The sequence below is a fragment of the Rhineura floridana genome, chromosome 8, assembly GCF_030035675.1.
Source record: "Rhineura floridana isolate rRhiFlo1 chromosome 8, rRhiFlo1.hap2, whole genome shotgun sequence".
Taxonomy (NCBI): domain Eukaryota; kingdom Metazoa; phylum Chordata; class Lepidosauria; order Squamata; family Rhineuridae; genus Rhineura; species Rhineura floridana.
The window spans coordinates 64887984-64913120 of record NC_084487.1 but is presented as its reverse complement, the minus strand read 5'-3'; the positions used below and the strand labels follow the sequence as shown (position 1 = coordinate 64913120).

Genomic DNA, 25137 nt, shown 5'->3' with positions numbered 1-25137 from the left:
GAAAATAAAACAGTTTTGAAAAACAGAGATATTCCACACCTTAAGTATACATTTATATAAAATGACCCAAACCAATAGCTATTCAGAGAAGCAATGAGACACCATGTGTACGTTTCTAAACTTTTTATTTACACTGTTATCTTTTCGGCGCCTTTCCTCTTCTCCCAGGCATTTTAGCATGTGTTTTTAAATTGTTTTTAAACTTTTTTAAATTGTGTTTTTAAATTGTTTTTGTGTTTTAAAATTTGTATATTTGTTTTTAATGCTTTTAATTGCTGTAAACCACCCAGAGAGCTTCGGCTATGAGGCAGTATATAAATGAAACAAACAAACAAACAAACAAACAAATAAATAAATATTGTATTAATTAGGCCAAGAGAGATTTTTCTGAGATAATTTCTAAGAATACTTTTCAAACAGACAACTCTCAATTCCTTGGAAAAAGAGGACCATTTTGTCAAAAATTCACCAGCATTTTTTTATAGTTGCCAACCACCTTTCTCCTCCACAATGCCTTGGAATGATGCTGGATCCAGGGCACTGTGGGGGATGAAAAATGGCAGCCGGGCTGCTAAGCATAGTTACTACTGTTGTGGCTTGTAGCAGCAAAATAATCCTATTGGAAAAAAGAAGCTGTACTGTTGCCACTGCTAATGTTGAGCTCTGCCTGCAAATAACTGTTGGAGAAATTTGGCAAAGTTAAAATGATCTTCCCAACTTCACCATCAACGTATCAGATAGAGAATTTTGGAAGGTTATTTTGCTCAGTTCAAGTATTAATAACTCGTGTGTTCCAGAAAAGCAAGTGTCTATTGCCAAACTGCCCTTGAGGTAGCCTTTTGGGACTCACATTCATTCTTAAAGCACCTTGCTCCCAAATCAATGAGTTTATACCATCTGGGAATATATGTGCCGTTCCACCAGCTCTACATCTGATGTCATATATATGACATCACATATAATGTCATACATGACAGCTGGTAAAGATGCGACTGGGCCAAAGAGGATTTGCAACCATCTCTGATCAGTGGCACCTGCAAAGCCCTGTACACTGAGCTATGCAAGTCCCGACAATCAGCTGCTTGTCAGGGCTCACCTAGCTATGTCCATGCGTGAAACACCTAAGCCTCAACAATGTAGAGATGGCTGATTACTAAAAGCATACATGCCAATGAATATATTTGGGCTTTTATTAAAGGTAAATCCAGTGTTTAGTAAAACAGCTACATTATTGTTTTTTCTTACTGTCTTTTCTTAATGTTCCTTCCATTTAAATTATATTTAAAACCATCTGTCAGCAAAGTATTAAATTATGTTAGTCTAATTAAACTGATTGAAAATTGCTTCCAATTAAATCAGTTGCCTAGTATGTACTAAAAGGATTTAATTTAATTAACAGTATTATAAAAATGTAAAGAGGTCAAAAACTATTTCTAGAGAAGGTTTGTTGGATGTTTATAACATCAGAAGACACTTCATCACCTCTCCCCCATTAATTTGCATTATTATTTCACTTGGTGCAAAAAAGATGCTTTAAAAAAACAAAACAACCACCAAAGTCCCAAGTGCTTGTGCTGTACAGGGACGTCTCTAGGGAGCGTGAACAGGGGCAACCAACCCAGGCCCTGTGGTTTAGGGGGTCCTGTGCCTGCCACCGCTCGCCAATCCAGTGAGTTTCTCCGCCCTTTCCTCAAGCAAAGCAGGGAGGCAGGAGATGGGGCACCTTGATGACGCAGGTGCTGCCAAAGCAGCTGCTAAAGCAAAAAAAGACAGGGGGAAGAGAGGGGAGAGAGGCCACTGCTGCTAAAGAAGTAGGAAAAGAAAACAAAAAATATGCTGTGGGGGTGCACTGCTACCATCACCATGGATGAGGGGTGTCAGAGGCAAAGGGGACATGAAGACAGTGGGGGGCCACAGTGTGATTTGCCTTGGGTCCCCCCCCCAAGACAACCCTGTTGCTATATACCAGTGTATTATTTTGTTTATTAAATTTATATCCCACCCTTACTCCCAGCAGGAGCCCAGGGTGTCAAAGACCCTAAAGGCACTTTAAAACATTTTAAAAACAAAATACAAAATACAGTGTAGCAGAACATGTTCTCTCAATTATTCATTTTCACCCCCACCTCCAATTCTCTTCACTTTCAATCACTTTGCTTGTTTTCCTGATGAACTAGAATAATGTTCAACATTTATATACAGATATTCAACATTTATATACCCCATTAAAAATCTAGTGGGAAACTATTTTTACTTCACTGCAATTAACAATTATCAGAATCAGGCTTCTCTCTTAGTCTGCATTAGCACAGATTCCTTCTACGCAGATGCTCAGGCTAAACAAAATGTCTTGTGCCAGACTTCCATCCTGCATCTAAAGCCTTGAAGATGCAAATAATTGAGAACTCAGTGTGATCTATACATATATGTTCTATTCTATACTAGTCAAACAAAATCCTGAGAGGAAGGTGAGATGAGAAGGATCCTCCCTTTGTCTTTGGAAAATAAGATTTTGCCAGCTTTGTGAGTACCATGCATTAAGTAAAAACAAAACAAAACAAAACAAAAAACAACCACATACTCATGTCACAATAAACCATGTTTTTGAAGTTGGCTTGTTTTGAAACTGACCATAGTTAGTGTTAAACCACAATCCCTGGTTCACAAGAAACCGGAAGCTGTAGTTTACTAAAAGTGAAAGTAAATGCTTCCATAGTGCTCCTTCCAGGGGGGGGGGGAGAGAGAGGAATGCAAGAGCCAAAGGCTCATTGTGGCTTGTGTATGTCATTATAAGCCTTGGTTTATTGTGATGCTTGAATGCAGCAACCAGAATTCACCAATGCTGCTATATAATCGCAATTCAGTGGAAAGTTTGTGTAAGCTATGGTGGTATCACCAGGGGTATGCTGAAGGCTGGGTGCTCAGATCTAGGTGCTACATCTTCCTGACCTAAACATTATTCTCCAAAAGTCATTCAGGATGTAGGTATAGTGTTGTGATCACATGATGACAATGCATGGTTTATAGGCTGTAGCACATCCAAAATAATATTATCTTCAGATAACTCTCTGAGCCCGCACAGTCTGGGTACAGAGTGTATCATTTCTTCAGCCATCAACCCCACAGCACGGTTCATGCACTCACTTATTTTCATACATAGAGCAAGCACCCCTTTCCATTGAGGCAAATGGAAGAGACATTATGGACTGGATGATTTCATACTCTCCAAGGACTCATGGATCAGCACACAGTAAACTATTTGGTTATGAGCATCAGAGGTAATCTAGGATATTTTATGCTCTTTGTCCACTGTAGCTTGTGAAACAATGGGTTGTATTCAGCTAAGTCCTACTAAGAGTAAATCAATTGGAAGTAATAAAGTTAAGTTAGTCATGTCTATTAACTTTCATGGGTCTACCCTGAGGAGGACTAGCAATAACTACCACCCAATGTTTTGATTGCCAGAAATGTTTCTTGTCCAATACAGCAAACAAAATATCTATTCACCATCTTTTAAGAAAGTCCTATCTGTAACTTAATTAACATAACATGTTACTCCAAAGAGAAACAAAGTAGGGACATAATTGCTGTCTTGAGGCTAAGGAAAAGGTGAAGAAACAAACATAAGGTTTACTTTAATTCACTCTGGAAAAGCCTGGCTTTGAAGAAAACTGTAGAACTCAAAAAAAGTATTTTATTTCATTTGTTCTCTGTTATTCTGTAGGACCAACTCTGCTTCTGAAACCTCAGTGAAAAGAGAAATTCAGAGCTTTAATTTTCTATTCCACTCAAGCCTGAAGGCTTCTGGTTGGTTACAAAATATCTATAACCATTAACCTAACGTGACACACAACATGTGACATATAAACTGTACATCAGCAGAGAGGAACTTCTGGTCTGCAGTCCTAATTAGGCCCAGCATGGGTCCTAATTTGACCCATGAGGACGTTTCCCCCAATCCCTTGTCAGCAAAACCCTCTATTTTTGTGGAAGTGACACTTTGAGAAAGGGATGGGTAAGTTGTAGTTGGGCAAAGGTCTAGTAGTTCCCCCAATTTTCCCCACAGTGGACTTGCCATTGGAATATCCAGATGGGCTGATTATCCTGAATTTTTTTTTACCTTTCCCATGTTCTTTGAACCACCCGAATGGGTTTCAATAGTCACAGGTTGTTGTAACATGATGCATTTTATTGGTCCTTTCCATTCTAACTAACCAAGGAGGCATGTAGCTTGCATAGGCTCTTGCTATGAGGATTGCCAGCTCAGCCTCCAAGAAGTCTTCTGTATCTTTAAAAGTTGTGCAGGGGGAAGGGAGAATTCCACCTTGTGGTTTTTCCCATTACAGTGTTGCAAGAACACCTCCACTTGACTGACATTCTCTTCTCCTAAAGATACAGGATCAGTCTCAGGCCCTGAACCTGGCAACCCTAGTGGGAGGCTACATGTGCCTTCTGTAGAATAAAAAGATGGGGGAAACGCTGAAAAGCAATGATACTGTTCACAATGTTTTCCTTTTGGAAAGGAAAGGGGCTTCCCTTCTTCCCAGTGCCCACCCACCCAACCTCCTCCCCTCCCACCTCCCTGCCCCTCCCCCAGGTCAGTGTTGGACTACGACCTGGGAGACCAGGGTTCGAATCCCCACACAGCCATGAAGCTCACTGGGTAATCTTGGGCTAGTCACTGCCTCTCAGCCTGAGAGGAAGGCAATGGTAAACCACCTCTGAATACCGCTTACCATGAAAACCCTATCCAAAGGGTCGCCATAAGTCTGGTCAACTTGAAGGCAGTCCATTTCCATTTTCAAACATGATTGCACAGAAACAAATCCCACTGAACTCAAAAAGTATGCAAATGATCAAACCCAGCCTCCCTCCTCCTCCCTCCTATCCCCTCCTTTTTGCCCTTCCCACTTGATGTGTAGCTTGGAAGAATTTGGTAACATGTGCCTCTGAGTGTATGGTGAGTGGTGGCAACACCTGTAATCAACCCAAATAATAGAAGATATGTCCTGTGTTGATCTTGTTTTAGCAGGGAGGAAGCAACATTATTAAGACAGTTGATATAGTTCAGACGGTCACTTTAAATATGTCTGATTTACTTTGCAATTTTAGTGAAGTTTCCTACAGGAAATCATTTTCTTTTGCTTTTATTTCTATGAATATGTGAAGTACAGCAACACTTACATTTACACTGAAAAAACTTCAAACATAATTGTGGAATAATGGCACAATAGTCTCAAGTGGATCTCAGAAGTGTCTGAATTTGCACAAGATAAAACAGTGGGAGGTGAAATATATTCTAGCAAAATTCTAGGTGTGCTCTATGTTTTTAATTGACCGTGCCCACCTTGCCTTAAATGAAGTGGTTTAAACATAGCAGGCTGAAAATATGCATCCTCTCTTTTCCAACAGCTAGAGTTATTCCTGAAGTAGCACCATATTCTAATCAGTCTGATTTTACATCAAACTGAAGTTTCAGATTCAACTGTTAATGCACTCAAAACAGAAATAGAACATAACCTCCAATTTGAAACACAAAAGGCTATCTTCACCATCATATGACATTGACCAATAAAAAGACTTTAAAATTAATGAAAATAAATTTGACACAAATTTCTAGGATGAATAATGAGAGAAATAACATTTTCTGGTTTAGATTTTCTGTAGAAACCTTAGTAACCCAGGAAAGAAGCAAAGTAAGAAAAACACCAACAAACATACAAAAATATAATTCTCCATCTTTGGAGATGACAGGTGTTGCCACCACTCACCATATGCTCAGAGACACGTTACCAAATTCTTCCAAGCTACATAGCAAGTGGATTGGACTGTGAAAGACCAACCCAAATTGTGTTTGCATTTTGACAACTTTGTAGGGCAGTCCAATATCTCAGAGAGGAGGCCAGGTCTCCTGCTCCCCTGGTGAATTCACTATAGCTGCCCAATTTCCCTGCTTTTTAAAGTTTGATAGAAATATCTATGGGCTATAGATATGTTCTTAATCCGCAAGGTTTTTTGCCTATTAGTGAATTATATGTAGGTTTTGGCTACACCATCTTGCTGGGAAAGAGTAAATGCCTACGTTCTTAGGCAGTAATGGAACATGCTAAGTTCAGTGAAGTTTATTTCTTCATATAGTTGTCAAATTTGTGATTCCCTCCCCCCACTCCAAGCTTTACAAACAAGCATGAACCACTTCCTCCAGTGCTTTCATAATTGCAATGCAAATTAATGCAGTGTTAATGAGAAGACTAATATATGCTGCTTCAGTGTGATAGGAAGCTAAAGCAAGAGCACTCTGGATCTTTTAAAATTCTTATTTAGTTAACCAACAAGCAGAAATTCCTCATGAACTGCTTAAATATTAGGTGGGGGAAAACACCTTAGGTTAAATGCTGAAGTTAAAGCTGAAGAGATGTCTTTAATGCTGAAGCCCTCTGTTTCATTCAAAGCAGCAGGGTTCCACGCCTTCAACCTATTATTTTCTTTAATAGCACAAATATGGCATCCGAGTTTTGAAAAGGCAATCAAAATATTTTCAGCCATAGGCAGACGCTACATTGCTGTAATGAAGACTTTATATGTAATTTATCACTAGCACAAGTTGTACTTTAGAGGAACAAAAGACAGAAAAAGAAAGGCCTTTCAGAGTTTCAAAAACTGGTTTTGGGACGTTGCTTTCAGCAACTACAATGCCCTTTTCATGCTCTCTTTAGGTGAAAAGAGTATATAAAGCAACTTCCCCCCCCCAAATGAGTTTCTTTATCTCCAATTCAATGCTTTAAAAACAAAGGACTCCTCAGAGTTCTAGCAGATGCTCTTCCTAGCACAACCATGGAATAAAATCCAAGTGAAAACAACCCATTCTACACAACTGTACTACAGAAAGACAGCACGGATGCTTTTATCCAGGGCTGAGGTTGATTTACAAACCCTGGTGAAAGGTAATCATAATTACCATTAACCTCAGCATAGATATAATTCTACACTATGGGTAATGCTGATGAGAAGAGGGGCTAAATCCATATGAAAGAGGAAGTGAAGAGCAAAGAGTGTGGCGTTAACAGAGAGCCTGAATACCTGAATATTATATTGGTCTGTAATGGAAAGCCAGCTTTTTTATCCTCTCCTCTTCTCCTTGTCCAGTACCACCTTGTTGCCCTGGTATTTATACAGCTAAAACCACTTCCATCATTCTAAGGAGGAGGCAGGGCTGGTGCCAGACTTTGGAGGACCATTGGCACACTGCAAATGATGGATCCCCAGTGCCAACCCATCCCCCAACCAGGCTACCCCCAGCCTTGCTTATTGTGGCGGCTGCCACTTGCTTTCTCTGCCACCACTGCAACTTTGGTGACAGCACCACTCAGCACCCTCCACTGGGTCCCTGGACATGCTTCAGTGGTGGACAAGTGGGGGCTAAGCCTGGCTCCCATCTGTGCTGGCCAACCACCAACTTGTTACCCCAAATGCAAAGCTCCCACACATAGATGTTGTAGATCCACCTTTCATAGATCTATGGACCAGACATTACATTTTCAGTTAGTACACATATTACATTATGTGCCTTCAAGTCAAATTGATGTCTAGAGAATGCTGGGTTAGTGCCAATAATTAGTCTGTTTCTTAACCCTGATCTGTGTTTATATTCTTACCCCAAAGTAGCCCTTTGTTATTAGTTCTGTATTGGAACTTCTTATTCACAGGTGGAAGGATCCACCAATTCTTCCAGGGTGAAAACAACAACCTGCAATTTCAGCACATTTGGATTGGATTTATCTACACAAGTGGACAAAGCTTAAATGTGCTAATAGATCATGTTGAGAATAACTTCCTAGTTTTTGCTTCAGAATTCTTCCAAGTGATGAACTGCATTCTCCTTATTAGTTTGTTTACATTAACTTTCCTCTGAGGAGCTTGCAGCAGATTATTTCCTAGCCTTCCTTTCATCCTAGCAGCTGATGGGGCTAGCCCTGTTTAGCTTCAGCAGAAGAACTGTGCCACTGCAGAGGGAAATATCACAAAATTAAGGAGGAAGACAGGGTGGCATGTCTGTAAATATACATGATCATTGTCAGTGAGGTCAGTATTGTCAACAGCAGGCAGGGTGATTACGTAAACTGAGTACAGGAACACTGAGACAATGAGCCAAGTTCAGAGCAGAGAAGCTGAAGGGCTCTAAAAATATAACCAATTCTAAACCTGGCAGTTTCTCTATCTCTTGGAAGATTCTAAACCAGACATTCCAAATGAATTAGAATATCAGGCAAAGGACAACAAAGAACTGGATTAACAAAAATCTAAACAAGTAGAAGCACAGTACACATGCAGACTCTCTCTCACACACATATCCACACAGGATCATAACACAGGCAGGCAGTTTACTATCCCTGGGGATTCACCAAAAGGCTTACCATGGAGACTTTTCAAAACTTTTCATGGGAAAAGATTTTAAAGCAGATTATGACTGGCAGAATCTGAAGGTGATTTAAGGACTTTGGTTGCTTCAAGATTATCCATGCTCATATAAGATCTGATTTAGCAAGAAATGTAATTGCAGGTGTATTCTCATTTAAAATTGTAAAAGCTATATACTTTGTTAGACTGTTAGACTGTGCAGACTTGGATGGAGAAGGTGGCTTTAACCCTTTGCCTCTATTATGGACCCAATCCAGAATATCCCCCACAGCTGCTATTTGCATTGGGAGTAGAGCTCTGATTGGGAACTTTCCTCTTGATGCAAATAATAGTTCAGACCTAGGTTATGATGGGATAAAAGGCCTCACCCCATCTATAATGGTCCTGATCCAGACTGATCCTCCCCATATCTGATATTCACTTGTTTGAAAAATGCACAGAATTGCTCATTGTGTGAATATGACCACTTCTAGTGTGGCCCACAGATAAATGGTTAGGTACGATTAGAAACAGGAAGCTGGTTGACTGCCATAAAATATATGACACTTAATAAGTATGTATGTAAATAGGAATGAACAGGACCTTCCGGCATCCCAAGAAATGTTGTTGCCTTCCTGAAACTTTTTTCTTGCATCCCTCCAGTTCCTCAGATGCTTATCCATAACAGATATGCCTTGGCCTTCTCACAATGCTCAGTCACCCCGGACAAGGTGCCCATGTATAGGAGCATCCACTGTCTTTTGGGAACAACACAGCACTGCACACTATCCCCCCTCCTTTGATAAGCAGGCAAGAGCTACAGCCCAACGAGGAAGCCCTGCACTTGGAGGGACTCAATGGAGGCTGGTGGCTCTGATGTCAGTGGGGGAATGAATCCACTCTGGATTTTTGTCTGGTTTTAGCACCTTGGACAGCTCCTTGAAAGTTCAGACTAAAACCTGGAGTGGATTCACTGCCTTACTGACATCGGAGCCGCCAGGTTCCACTGGAGGGACAAACACCTGGACTATTTGGGACTAATTCCATGGCAGGAGATTCAGCTGCAGAGTGCCAGGTGGAACATCAGAGGACTGTGCGAGGCTTGCAAAAGATAGCAGCAGCAGCAGCCTACTGAGGGAGCCCTGGCCTCTTAGGGAATTAACATCTGGCTGCTTTGGCAGCCATTTCTGCTATTGCATTTTAAATATATTGGAAATGACTTCAAGAGCTTCACTTAGTAGGCAGGGTATAGTCCTAATAATAAATAAATAATAGGCAAGGGACGGCAGGGAGGGTCCACTTTGCACTGGGAAGATGTGGTATTCTCTTATTAGTGCCCAAGAATATAGTTTACTGTACAACAGTGTTGTGTTCTGGTCCGATACCAGATCCCAAGGAGAAAACAGCAAAGCAGGTCAGAAGTTGCAAGACCATGGAGAGCTCCAAGTGAGCCTTTTAAATATCTGCCTCTAGACTACCTTGCCCAGGCTCTGGCCTCTTGTGGATAACTTTAGAGCTTTAAAGGGCCCACCCTTTGGCCTGAAGATGGGCATTCTTCCTCCATTCCATAGCCTCCCACCTGCTGTGTTCCCTGTGCTGCTGGGCCAGTGAACTGCGGTGGGAGGCACTGGTTTCCTCAGGTTCAGGGGACAGTTCTTGTGAGGGTCCTGGTTCTGGCCCTACAGATACTGGAGGTTCTTCTGGGGCTCATGTTCCTCAGGCTCAGTTGTCTCTTGCACCTGGTCTGGCTCCTTAGCTGGAGACTCGGAAGCCTCTGATGCCAAGTCTTGATTGCTGCTGGACTTTGGGGTCATGACAAAAAACAGACAATAATTTGGTGAGGATGGGTTAATTTGCGAACATCCAGTAGATTTCCAGGTCGTTTTTCTGGATTACTTTCAAACTAGACTGCATCAGGGCAGGGGGAGATTATTATTTTTTGCCTTTACTTCAATGTCTCAGGACTCAAATCTCTAGAAGATATTTAGATATCTAGTTCTACATTTAAAAAAGTATTGAAGAAGCACAAATAAAGTTTGTGTTCCTTGCAAGTACTATTGCAATTCCTTTGTTAACAAAAACTGGCAACATGTAATCTGCAATTATGATCCAGGACAGTGAAATGAAAATCCCACCCTAAGAACTATATTGAGGCAGTTATGGGGGATCAAGATTTTGTTAAATGAAAATCTTGAACTACACACAAAAAGGTAGATCAAGTAGTTTTGCAAAAATAGACTTCAAACACTGGATACACAGCGGGGTCCTGTTTTAACATATACTGTATTTCAAATGATCAGTATGCTGCAGGTGTGGGGAAAGATAAAAATAGTAAAGCTGGTAAGCAGCAATTTTTACAGCTTTTCTCCATTCTTGTTTCTTCATGTTCTGTTGTGCCCTTATTGCTGGATTCCTTCTTTGTTTAAAACTAGTAACTCTTCCAGGACAATGACAGCAATATCTTGAGATCATGAATGGCTGACTGGAACCCTAGACAGAAGCACTCCTGTTAAAAGGAAGGAAACACAACTGGGTTCTGCAACAAAATATTGCACTCTCTCTTTTCCAGTAGCGTAGTGGCAAATTCAGAAGTGCAGGGTCCCTTCATAATAGTCATAGCCATGCTCCTCCTCTTTTTTTACTGCTGAGTTCAGAATAAGATCCTTGTTAGAGTCTTCTCACAACAGACGAGTGGGAAGAGTGTTAGCTACTGAAAAGAGTATTCTCAGTGGCTGAGACACCTCCTTTTATTCTGATTGGCTCCAATCAGCATAAAAGGACAAGGAAGCACGTTAGAAGATTCTTCTCAGTGGCCAACACACTCCCCTTTCATGCTAATTGGCTCAGGATGTTGGAGACATGGGGACCTTGCTGGGACCCTGTTTCCAACGGAGTATAAGGTCTAAGTCTCCATGAGACCTTGAACAACTACATCCCTGCTCTTTTGTTGTCCAAGGTTCCAGCCAACCATTCCATTAAAGCAGAATATTCCATTATCCCACTCTTTGGTTTTCATTTTTCTTTTCCATCTGGCACTCAACATTCCATAGCTACTGAATTCTCATTAGGCTGTGTTTCAGGAGCTTTGCCTCCTTAGATTTTTTTTTAATTGTACTTCTCCACACCTCAGTGTTCACCTAGGCATTCAGATACCTCCCTCTTGGCTTTTTCAGTAGCCCCATTTTGGCTCAATTCCTATTGGCACTTAGCATCTGAGTTCCCTATTAGAGGGCATGATTGGGGGAAATACAGAAGCAGCACAGCAAAACAAAACAAACACATTTTTAAAACTGCAATAAAGGACCCTTTTGCAAACAGCAGCAGTGGAGCATTGCCCTGGTTCCCATATTTGCTAAGACAGTGTCGCTACTTGTAGAATGGAGTAGCAAGTTTGCCCCCCTCACTTCCACTATGTAGACGGCGGCATGGACTGAGTATTCCATAATTCCTGGAAGTTTCAGAAAGTAGAGGGAGAAATTGCATGATTGTGCCCCCCCCAAAAAAAAGAAGAAGAGAGAGCATGTAATTTAATTTCCTAAGATGTTATTCGGTATGGTGGTGGTGATGCAGAATGGGAGAGGAGCAACCTCACTCTGCCATGTGAGTGAAGGCAGAGTTGTGCTATATAAACCCAGGCTCTTCAAATGTAAGTCTCACAGTTCCTTTTTTAAAACTTCCCTGCCATCTTGAAGACTGAGGCCTATTAACCTCTTAAGGCAGTCCCACCCTCCCCCAAATCATACCCCTACAAAAGCAGTAGGATTGCCTAAAGATTTGAATAAAACAATTATCTCCATAGGTTTTAAATCTAATTTTAATAAACAGGATGGTCTGTCATAACAGTAACAACATATGAGAGAAAAAAGTTCTGTATGTTACCTCCTGATTAGCAGCTGTAAGCTCCTCTTCTAGCACTGAGACTCTTTCTAAGGAAACCCTCAATCGTTCCCTTACCTAGAAGAAAAATATATTATGCAGCAACATGATTCTACTCTTTGCAGTTTGCATAATCCATCTTTAAGAATACAGAACATTCTGAAGGATTGCTTGCAAGATACACGTCCTGAATGTATATAAAAAATAAATCTACTGAATTTTTTTTAGAGGTTATATAAAACATAGTGCTCATTTTACATTACTGTTTTTGCTACACAATTTCCCCTAAATTTCCTCGAACACATAGCATAGTCCTCCTACTGTCCAGTTCAGATGCAACAATCTTGGCTTAATACACCATGCTTTATTGAGTTGAAAATAAGCATGGTGCCAGGGCACTCCCCCCTTGATCCCTCCTCTGCTTGTACGTCAATTCTGATGCTTCTGTCAAGGTTTGTTTAAACGTCAGTTTCCTGTGATATCCAAATTGGGAAACTCTTGGCTTACTCACCAAGATACAAAACCAGGAAAGGAAATAATGGGATAACACTGGCAGCAGTTGTCTGATATCAAGGCCAACTGGGATGCATATACCATTCAAGTAATTTGTGCTGTAGAACTTGAAAGAATAAATGGAGGTATGCATATCCCTTTGTGGGGCCTGGGTGCACTGCCATGTACTTGTATAGGTAATAAGGGTTGAGGAGGACAGGGCTTTTTTGAGACTTGGGGTATGTCTCCATATGAAGGTGCTCTACCAAGACATGAACTGAGATTGTTTGTTTATTACACTGAATTTTTAAATTGTTGAGATTTGTGTGAGTAGGTTACTAATTATTTTGTGTCATATATATGGCAAAGTAAAAAGTGTTCTGTTATCAAAAAGGCCCAACTTGCTTGCAGTTTTGGTCTCCATCTTATCATCTTATCTTTCAGGCTTCCATTTTGTCTGGAATTTTAGCCAGCAGAAGCTGACATGCTAGGACAGACAGCATTTGCCACAACCACACCCTTTTACTGAACTGGAAAACAGGATGCCCTAGTCATCTACATGCTGGCCTGGGGACAATTGGATCTGCTTCCTGATTAAATGAACCTTGCCCCCTGTTAATTGGGCATTCAGTACTCTTGTGCAATGTTTTAATCAGTAATGACAAACATCCACCTAGAATCAAAAAGGCTAGAGAAACATTCTTCCCTTTTGTTCTCCTGGAAATCTTCTTCCCAGCTAATACTCTAGTTTTTTAAAAATAAATTCTAGGAATACAGCTGGTCGTACACTCAGCTGGCTGACTCTTAGAACTTTCAGCTTTGGGTGCCCATATCATAGAATCATAGAGTTGGAAGGAGCCTATAAAGCCATCGAATCCAACCTGCTGCTCAACGCAGGAATCCAAATTAAAGCATCTCCCTCATTCAGTAATCCTTCTCAAGGCCAACAGCTGTACTTCCTGCCTTCTCTTGGACCTGTCCTTGGCCCCTTGCTTCCAGTAACCGCCCTTCTGGCTCCAGTGTGGTTGCAGCTTACCTGGACAGGACAGGACAACCAGGAGGTTAGGGCTGTGTGGATGCACTGCTGGTGCATCTGTGCAGCCCTGACCTCACCCCTCCCACTATTGCTTGCTTCCCTTCCCCTTTACATATCACAAGGAGGAGTAGGTGCACAATCACAATATGTTGCTCATCCTCCATTTCCCATGATTTCTTCTATCTCTCTCTGACTTTCTAGCTTTATTGCTCTAACAGTTCAATCCCCCCTCCCCGAATGCTGAAGCATCCATCACCAAAGGGCCCCTCTGAACTTGCTGCCATTTCATCTCTCCCCCTCCCTTCTGGACAAGCCCTCAATAATTTTCCTTATTTGCAATATGCCTTTTATTTTATTCTGTCAATCAAACTTCCTTTTCTGGAAAACCTCTGGTCTCATTTCTGTTACTCCCCCCAGGTACCTTAGCTTAGGTACCTAAGTAACCTTGTAAGTTTCTGAAGTTATGCACATTGTGCTCATAGCTGTACATTTGTTAAACTTGCTAGTTTCTGGGCTCCTGGGCCAAAAAACGTTTGTCTTCCGGCAAAATAGAGCTAGGAGCTAATAAAAGTATGGATCAAACAACAATAAGAAAAACATTTCTGGCACTATTACATATATGTCCAGCAAAAATATTTAGAACATGGGAAACATAGGAAGAGAAAAGCAATTCCCCTTTTTTAATTATAACTATTATGGCTGATATTTAACACTGGTCCTACTCAGAGTATACCCACTGAAGTTATGTACAGAACTAATTTTGGTTCATTAATTTCAATTGATCTACTCTGAATAAGACTTAATTGAATACAACAATATGTTTCTGACCCCCGCCCCCAAACTGTTTAAATTATGGAAATCTTAAAAGATTTTGGCTTTATTGTAGAGTACCTCTCATGGACACTGATAAAGATGCTGATGTCAATAAGGAATGATGACAACATGGGAAAAGTTGGTCTTACCGTCCTAGTTTCAAAGGCTAAATAAACTGAGTATAGGGATAACTGTATGCCATAAAACCATCAATTATATAAAATAGCAACTGCAGTAACTGAAAATGTACTGCAAAATTTGTATATAGTTAAGGTTAAAGGATTCTTAGCAAACCTACTCTAGAAACCATTGGTGAAGAAATATAAATATGCTATATAACGAATAATGGCTTATGGTAAACCTGACCAGTCATGCAAGAAGCACTACCACATACCCCAGATCTCTGACACTCTACTGGGAAAAGAAGCCTCAATTTCTTATGCCAATGAACCCTGTGTCATATTCAGTTATTTGGTTGGGATGTGGATTGTTGGGCATATGGGAATGCTGAATCTGCAAGTGCAGTTGTTACATTGTTGCATCATGTGAACTCAGACTAATTCAGCAAGCCAGACTGATGTACATTTAGTGATTCAGTGGTCAGCATTCAATCTACTTTCAGAAAGTTTTGGCACTTTGGAAGGTCTGGTGCATGCAGTGCAGATTCAACACTTACCACTTGCTTAGTAACATACCTCATGTCATTCAAACAGTCAGAGAAATCCTCCAAACACAATTCTGAGTTTAAAAGAACACAAAATGTACAATATGTGCAATATTTCTATTAATTTGCTGAAAGTTCAAATTCAGTTCTCATTAATTAAAGTAGTCTGAGAAAGTAATACTCCACCACTTCTCTAATAGTTAATTTTTATCAATCTCAAATACTGGAAATTAGGCTGTAAACCATACTAATCTCCAAATTGCTAATAAGGCTGCGTTATGTAAGTCCCAGCTACAACAGTTAAGTTAAGCTGCAAAGGGAAGCTAAAAGCTTCCAGGGACTTTTAAAATATTATTTGAATGTGTTTGCTAGCTTTTGCCTAATCTCTCACTAACCACACCTGAATGAATGCCTAAGCTTCACTTCAAATAAAAAAATACAGTAAATGATTTTCACATCTAGAAATAGCATGTCAAAATATTATATGATGATTATTCAGGCACAATAGGTACTACTCTACATTTCTCAAAAGAACTGAGGAGTCTATTCATTTAGACTATAACTAATCTCTCCATGAGATTTCTTTTTAAAGGTAATAAATTAATTTTGAGGAATGCCACTTGTTTCAAGTACTTATAATTCAGATTGCTTGGTTCAGCTATGGGCATTACACCTGGAAGCAGGTTTTTGCATGCTTACACCCAGCTTGATAAGAAACTGTGTATGCAAATAGATTTTTCTCCCCAATCAACTGTAAGGGCCCTAGAGCTGTGGCCCATATGCTCTGGTTCTCCTTATTTACCACAGCCCCTCACTGTTGCCTGTTATCTGTTCCTGATAAATCACTATCCCTGTTTTTTGCCTTTTGTGGATGATCTGTCAAATTTTTGTTAGTGTGAGCTCCTAGAGTTATCATTGTTCAGGGCTCCCTCAGGGTGTTTAAAATTTAAATCTTGGAGCGGATGGTGAATGCATTGTCTCTAGTGCATATTCATGTCAATGTATGTGCATGAATGCTAAGGCACTATGCAATGCACAGTCTGCCATTTCACTCACTTGCAGCTGCTGATGGTACTTTCTCAAACTGTTGTTAACATACTGTAAGACAATTTTATGTTTTTCATAAATGCTGTCTTGGCTTTTAAATCAGTGGAGGACAGTCTATTTCAGAGTTACAGAGGGAAAGCACATCAGAACATCAGAAGAGCATACTGCATCAGGCCAATGGCCCATCTAGTCCAGCACTCTCTTCTCGCAGGGGCTAACCAGATGCCTATGGGAAGCCTGCAAGCAAGACCTGAGCACAAGAGCACTCTCCTCTCCTCCAGTTTCCAGCAACTAGTATTCAGAAGCGTACTGCCTTCAACAGAGGAGATAGAATATAGCCATTGTAGCTAGTAGCCATTGAGAGTAGACCCTTTCAAGCAATGTATGATAATTACAAGAGAACTCAGCCAGTTGTGCTCATTATGAAAATAGGGGTATTCCAAATGTATCCCTACATTCATATATGAATATGGGAAGCCTTTCAAAAACATTAACATTTGAGAGGGGGAAACGAGGGCTAGATTAAATCCCACCCTCATCCCCTTTCCTATCAAACAGCCTATTGATGGGATTTTGAACTGTAAAAGAGTGGCACATTTTTGGATCAGGACTCACATCCACACCATACATTTAAAATACCTTTAAAGCACACGATTCCCCCAAAGAAAACTGGGAACTGCTGTTGTTAAAAGTGCTGGGAATTATAGCTCATTGAGGGGTAAATTACATTTCCCAGGATTATTTGGGGGAAGCCATGACTATCAAAGTGGTATAAATATGGTTTAAATGTGATGGGAAAGTTTAATTCAGATGGGGCAGATAAATGTAGCTTGATCATTTGATGACTAATTTGGGGGCAACACTAGAGGGTTTCTAAGTAAGCAGTAAAAATATAACAGCAAGGTTTTTTTCTAGAGATCCCTGCCCTTATAAGAGGCAGTATAAACAACTTACAGTTATACTACTAGCCTGAATGGCCAGGGTTTGACTTCCTTGAACTGTACATGGTCCCCACAATGAAGGTATGTCATGTGATCATTAAGCCCCTCCATATGTCACATGGAAGCCACCACCATTCAGTGTATGAGGCTTGGTGCCTCTGGCATTACCTTGGAAAACTAGAGAATGGCATCCTGGAAAGATGATTAGCACACATGCCAAAAGAATGGGGAAGCTACTCTCAGATAGATATCCATGATAAAGCAGAAGAAAGCATATGCTGAGCTGCTAAGCTTATTTCTATACTGTACCTTTTCATCTAAAGCCTTGTGGTGTTCAAACAATGATTTCAGCGCTTTCAGAACCTCAACTTCACTGGAAACTCCAGAGGGGGACTGTGCTTGCCGTTTCACCACTGTCATTCTCAGTGACCTTTCATGTCTTGAAACAAGGCACTCCAAATGTTCCAGTAACAGCTATTGGGTTAAATACAGAAAAGAAAGTTAGCACATTTACATCTGAAGGTCACAGGTGAAATAATTCTAAACCTTATAGTTCAAAATGATAATGACACTGGCAGGTTTCACTGTACTTGAAGGTGTATGATGACTTCATTTGGCAGTTTTCCATGGTATTATTGCAGAGACCATAAAGGGAAAGGAAACATAAATGTGATTAATATCTACTGAACTCTCATGCAAATTTTCCAAGAGAGAAAATTGTTCCATTCACCTTTGTTGTGTTCAAGCTAACATGATTTAGGCTGCTGAAATATTGTTAAAAGAAACCACTTAAACAGCCAAACTAAATCAACAAATCACATGGTGCAAGAAGTAGTCAATGTTGAAATTAGTCACACAACATATTTCCATTAACATTTTGATTTACTTTATTTTACAGGGTTGCATCCATTGCCAGCATTCATACAAGATCCCTTGGTTGAATTTCCTCCTCCCACTGTAATGCCCTAACCCACATCCATGGTTTTTCCTGGAGGTCCTCCAACCCTCAGGAGAGTTTTTCTGGGAGATGTAGGCTTCTGCAGTGAGGAATTCTCCTCTGTGAGTGTCCTTGTACTCACATCAGAATTGCACACAACTCAAAGTATACATCACAATGATTAGACATATAGTTGCACATCTGCCTTCATTGTAGATAACAAATTCCATGTGACCTTTGGAGTAAGGTGGATAAAAATCAAAAATTTTTTTTTAAAAAGTCAGATCCTCCCTTACATTGGGTTGTTTTTTTTAAAAAAAACTGTAAATACTGTGACACATGGCCTCTTCCCCACCCCCATCCATGGTTATAAAAAGTGGGGCACAATATGAAGGGGAAATGTATTTCCTACACTCCTAACTGAAGAAATAGACTTGAGGAGAGGTGAATAAAGGGAGCTGACTTCCTACTGCTTCCTCAGGTCAGCTTCTGGGTACAATTCAGGTGTGCAGGAAATCAATCCTTCTTAACTCTACAGCTGCTTTCAGAAGACAGCAGAAGAATATAATATGCTCCAATTATCTACCACCACAACCACCCACACACTTTGGCAAGGCAGCTTCAAGACTCTGGAAGAGGGTAGGATTTGTTCTCCATACCCATGACCCACAATCAGACCTGGCTTGGGAAGAAAGGAAAGGAACTTCCTTCCTTCCAACTCTGCTCCTGGTTTTGGAGGTGGGACTTGAAGCAACAAACACATATTCCCTCCCACACCCCTTCGCAACACTGGAGCTGCCTTTGAGATGGGCAGGATTTATATCATTCTCCCCTCGATGCCTCTCAAACATATCACCATACTGCCCCTACCTACTACCCACTGTGTTGGCTCCCCCCCCCTCGTCTCTACTGCTATTTCTCCCAGCAACAGAGAAATGCTCTGGCCATACCAAGCAAAGGCGATGTCATGGAGGAGGACCACTAAGATGGAAGACAACCAAGGTATGAGAGGAAAACTGGGGTAATGTGAACAAAGAAGGGTGAATGGCAGGTGATGAGTGGCTGGAGAAAATAATTTGGAGGTGTGGCCACATTGTGTATGCCAATGGGTTGATTTAGTGCTTTTTAGCCTGATTGGACTCCTGTAGTTCTCTTCCAGTTCTAGCTGCTGGGTGAGCGTTTCCCTCAGACTAGTTATGTTGGAATGAGGTAAAGTTGTTTTTGAAGGCCTGACTATGTATTATTTTCTCCCTGAACCCTAACACAACAGGCAGGGAAGGGGGGTGACCAAGGAGAAAGGGGAAAAAGTGAATAGGCTGGAGCCATCCTTTGATCCTCTCATGAGCCCTGTGGAGAACTCCTGGCAGAGTGGGTGAGAAGAGGAGGGTGACTGGGATCCAGGGGAGGGGCCCAGTGGTCTCTGTGTGTGTGGGAGAAGAAAATGGTGAGTGACAGCCCTATTCCTGAGGAGCAGCCTGCAGTGGATGAGGTGGTAATCTTAGATGAACATTACATCACCCCATCTCTGGACAGTTCTCAGCTTTCCAAGTGCCCAGAAGTAGCTGGGAAGCACACAGCGGAGGAGCCTGGGGATGAGCTGGTGCAGGCATCTCCACCCCTGTTGCCAAGGACACACCACTGCTTGCACATACTCTCCAGCTCGTTTGTAGGAGTGCCCATTTGCTAGCTCAGTCCTGATCTGAGAGACAGTTCATGCACAGTGTGCCCACGTGATCCTACTTAAGGGGTCCCAGGAGGTATGTCAAATTGGGACAACATCTTCATTTGAGTAACCGCGCCTAGAAATGCCTTGTAGAGACCTAATATGCTATCTGTAGCCTGATCTGTGCACCCCTCATGTGTTAAGTTTCACATTAAAGGTAATGGAGAAAACCTAAGTGAAAAACTATCATGGGAGGAGGGGGGAAGTGCAAAGCACTACACTTAGCAGCACATTTGTAAGGGAGGCAAAACGCTGAAATGGGGCAGGCTGGTATTCACTGATAGGGACAAAACATGAGTACAATAACACTCCCACATTATATCTGATGGGTATTTTTCTAATAAAAATAAGAAAAGTGCATACCAAATAGAACAGACTTGTTCATTCAGGCCTTTAGAGATCTATCTAATAGTTATTCTGATCAATTATGTGTTGAATTTCTACTCCTTCAAAAATTCCACTCTTGCATATAAGCAGAACATGCACTGCTTGTACACGATGCAACAAGACCTCTTCAGAGGGGTAAGGCACTTTCTTCAACAATGTAACCAAGTACCAACATGACCAGTTTTTAAAAATTGTTTCTTCATTTTTTTACTTTTCAGCAGGGCCGGTTCTAAAGGGCGGCCAGGTGTGGCACTGGCTGAGGGTCCCTGGGGCTATAGGGGACCCGCAGTTCCCCTTCCACAATCTGTGGCAGGATTGTTGCCGCGGATAGCAGGGCAGGAGCTTCAGAGCCGCCCGCCATTCCCCCGCTTCACCTACCTTTCTCTCTGCTGTTTTTTGCGGCTGCACGCACTACACGCGCAGGTTTGCCATCAATTAAGATGGCAGCCAAGGTTTCCCTAAGGGGCAGAAGCCTCTGCCACCATCTTGGTTGATGGCAGCAATGCACGCATGTAGCAACATAATAAATGTACAGAGATGATTACTGTATTTTTAAAGCCATAGTCACATTTCAATCTGGTCTGAACATTTTGGTTGAACTAAATCTTATTAACCAGAACTCTTTAATTAAAACTAATCATCCTGGGAAAGGTTTGGTGTGTCCTATGTAGTTATCTTAATTAAGCAGGCAATGGTATGTCTGCAGTGTACATCAGCTGCCAAAGTTAAGTAAATGTCAGGGATTCAACCCTGCCCAGACCTGGAGCAGGGGGAACAGGACACCTCAGATCTCTGCACCACCAGTAACTGCCAGTAACTGTTGGATCCAGACCTTGCTGCGCAGGGCTGCAGATCTCAACACAAGTTGCCCTGCCCAGATCAAGGCCTGGCTGAGAGTGAGAAAGGGGTGGAGCCTCTGCTCTCAGACTGACCTGCTTCTTCACTGCTGAAGCCTTAGCACTCTAAACTCTGCCTTCCTGAACTAGGAAAATGGACAGTAAGCATCATTTTAATCCACATAGATGATTTTAATATATCCTCACTCGTTCATGCTAATTATTTCAATGCAAGCACACTACATTATACTTTTACACTTGATCGTAGCTCTAAGTAGCAAAGAAGTGATGCTTGAAAAAAATCTTGTAGGTAGATGCATGCCCCGAGAAGGTGAAAATGAAGACGGCTCGCTACAGTATGGTTATGTGGCAGAAAATGAAACACTCCACTGGATAACTGAAAATGTGGAGTCAAGCGATATTTATTTCTGTCAACATTTTTGAGCTGCTTCATAATTCCTATCTCACAACAATGCTCTGAGATAGGTCATCAGAGTAGGAAATACTAAACTGCCCAGAGGCAGCCTATGAGCTTCCATGACTCAGCATGGATTCAAACCTGAACCTTCCCCTCCATTCACTGCACCACAATTGCCCTTGCGTGCATATTCAAGCCATGTCACAAATGCAGAAGTTAAGGGATATGGAAGTGTGCAACTCCTAACTGTTAAAAGTATGTGCCAGGGTGCGTATTTATCTTAAGCAACAATGAAAGAAATGAAATGGACTGCCTTCAAGTCGATCCCGACTATGGGTTTTCATGGTAAGCGGTATTCAGAGGTGGTTTACCATTGCCCTCCTCTGAGGCTGAGAGGCAGTGACTGGCCCAAGATCACCCAGTGAGCTTCATGGCTATGTGAGGATTTGAACCCTGGTCTCCCAGGTCATATGTCCAACTGGCAGCTCCTGTGAATGCTGAAGCTAAAAAGCAACATGTACGCCCAAAGGAGAATATTTATTTTATTATTTAAAATGCGGGGCAAGGGGATATGGAATTTAACTGGATTTAAAGGAAAACTGAAACTACATTCAAAACACACAACCTGGTGTTTTTACAGAAGATGTTACCCAGTGGTGAAAGCTGATTTGAAGACAGAACACTACTCTCTATATAAATATACTGTGTGGTACTTTACATATATGACACATTTTATTTCATGTTTAACCTCAAGAGATGACTTTTGTTATTTAGTGCTCATTGCGGGATTGCCAACATGGTGTCCGTGGGTGCAATAACACCCTTGAAGTCTTCCACTGGCATCCACAAAGTTTCTAAGCTCTCCCATTCACTGCTCCCTCGGTCAGGAGGTGGTGAGGTTATTTTTTTCTTCCTTCATGCACTTTTTCACTTCCTCTTTCAGTTCTATGTTGTCTTCAGTCCTCACATTAATTCTATTGGATCTGACCTTTACATAGATGGCTTGGAAAAGTGAAGTTTGTGCGTGCTTTCTTAGTCTCAAGGTGGTGGTGGGGGGGAAGGACTGATGCAGAGAAGGGGAGGTGATGAAAGTGATTAGAGCTGGTGGTGCCCATGACACTCACTCAAAAATCTAAACATGTGCATAAAAAAGCTAGCAATCCTTAGTTTAAGACTTGTTTGATACCAACAATCAAGCACATTCATTTCAGGAGTAGTTTAATAGAGTCCCCACATGAAGGCTTCCCCAGACAGTTTCAGGCAATGGCATTATGCCAGATATGTGTAACATTTAAAAGCGTCTTACATCAATAGTTCACAATTCCCCCCCCCGCATGGACCATTTGAAAATTGCTGAGGGTCTTGGCGGACCACTCAACAAGTTTTCTGCCTGTTGTAATGCACTGTGCCAGCTGTGGCACGATTCTGAATTGTATTTCTGTTGCTTCTTTCATTTCTTATATATTGTATTTTATTGTATTACAATTTGCATTCCATAGCATTCAAACTGTGATACAATAAAATACAATGTAAGACATAAAAGAATCAACAGAAATACAACTCAAAATCATTATCAGTATTCAGTGCGATGGATGTGTTGTTTCCCATCTTCAGCCATAAATCCGTAGGCACGCCGCAGGTCACCTGAACGAACCTTGTGGACCACTGCTGGCCCACATGCCACCACCTGGGAATCCCTGTCTTATACTGTGTGTTGTCTTAAACACATAAAGCATTTCTGTCAGCAGTGTATATTTTTCATTAACAGTAAGCAATGCTGCATACATTTGCACTGATACATGGGATAAGAAACTTTTGAGTAAGGATTTTTCAGCAGCTGTCACCTGGGAACTGTTATGTTTAAATTAGCTATCACGTAAAACAGAGGCAACAGGCAAATACGTAGTGTGATGGTTGTTTATGTATTTATAATTCTAGCCTTTTCTATCCCAAGGGGAAAAGGCAGATTACATATATTTTGGGTAGTCCACTTTTATTTTATTTTAAAATTTGTACCCCATTAATCATAGTATGATTAATCAGGTTGGCTCAATTGCATGTGTGTGTAAAATATATATAAACCAATGTCTGTATAAATTGCATATATAAACCACACATCAACAGAATGAAACAGAAAGACCTAGCTGGCAGATTAAAAACAGAAATATCTATATTAGCTCATACATGGCGCAGACAAACCTCAGAAAGATGAGCTTTTATTTGTTCTTCACACTTTCAAAGTCACATATACTGTTTTTACAGACAAAACACACATATTTGTCTTCCTGTCAGCTCTACATAACCAATCAATACAAATGCAGGTGAATATGCACTTTTCTATTTTGCCTCAGATGTGGACAGTAACACCAACTAGTATAGGTCACTACTTTGAAAATATAAGACAGAATTTGGTGGTAAGAGAAGTGGAATGAAAATCAGGGAGAATATTCTGAAGGGAAAAACACACCCAGAAGCAATTGTCCTTGTGGGGAAAGAAAGTTTTAGCTCAGCTTGCGTTTTTATCCACTCCGTTTTATTCACTCTCACAAAATGTCTGTACACTAGGGATGAGATCTGTTGGCCAGTTCAAAAGCATTCCATCGACCTAACAAGCAGACATCGATTCAAGTTTGTTCTTTATCCGCTAGCCGCTGCTTTTACCAATCTATTTTTTCCAATCAGAAAAAATATAACTATTAATATCAACATTTTTAAAGGAAATGTTGATATTTTGGAAATATCAATATTTCCTTTTAAAATATTGATATTTTGAAGGAAAAGTCAATATTTTTATAGGAAATATTGCTAAATTATCATTCTTAATATCAATATCTTAGAGGTGGATTTTTTTTAAAAAGCCCATTTTCAGAAATAGCTGTGGAAATTTGCTTCATTAAAATCCAGTCCTCAATATTTGAGAATAAGTGAATTAATGGAAAATTCAGTACCAATCCAAATTGGGTGAAATACTAGCACATCCCTATAGTACACCTCATTTTTACTTGGTAACTTCCTAAGCTTTCATATTCCAATCACAAAAGTCTACAAAAGTATTTCCAGAGGTGTTAAGAAAAATGAGAGGGACTTCAGTCATCACATCCACACCATACATTTAAATCACATGGCTTCCCCCAAACAATCTTGGAAACTGTAGTTTGTTAAAGGTGCTGGAAAATGCAGCTTTGGGAGGGGTTACTTACAGTTCTCAGGATTCTTTCAGGGAAGCCATAAATATTAAATTAGTATAAATGTGCTTTGAATGTATTGTGTGGATGTGCCCAATTTGACCACTTGGTTTCTCTCCGCATTTACGTAACAAAAACAACTTGACCATCTCTCAGAACAAATAGGAAGCCTCATCCAAATGGGATGTGAGAACCCTACAGTGAAAGCAAAACAAGCCAGGGTGACTACGGAGAAAGCCCATAACCTCCTCTTCTGCAACCTCACCCCTACAAAAGGACAAAAGTAAGGGCCAAACTACATTTGATGCTAGATGCTTCACTTCAATGTGTGTAAATCTTTTAATATACTAAATAGCCATGGTTGTGAGCCCTGATCAGGATCCCA

The 25137-nt window shown here is 40.9% G+C and overlaps 1 protein-coding gene across 1 annotated transcript in view; it reads right to left on the bottom strand.

Annotated features, from left to right (window-relative positions):
- PPFIA2 (PTPRF interacting protein alpha 2) overlaps positions 1–25137 on the bottom strand; it is a 407895-nt gene that overhangs the window by 109051 nt on the left and 273707 nt on the right. The window contains exons 5-6 of the mRNA XM_061639649.1: positions 17576–17740; positions 12277–12351 (exon numbers count right to left, since the gene is read on the bottom strand). Of these exons, the coding sequence (XP_061495633.1) occupies positions 12277–12351; positions 17576–17740 (240 nt within the window). The remainder of the gene's footprint in view (positions 1–12276; positions 12352–17575; positions 17741–25137) is intronic.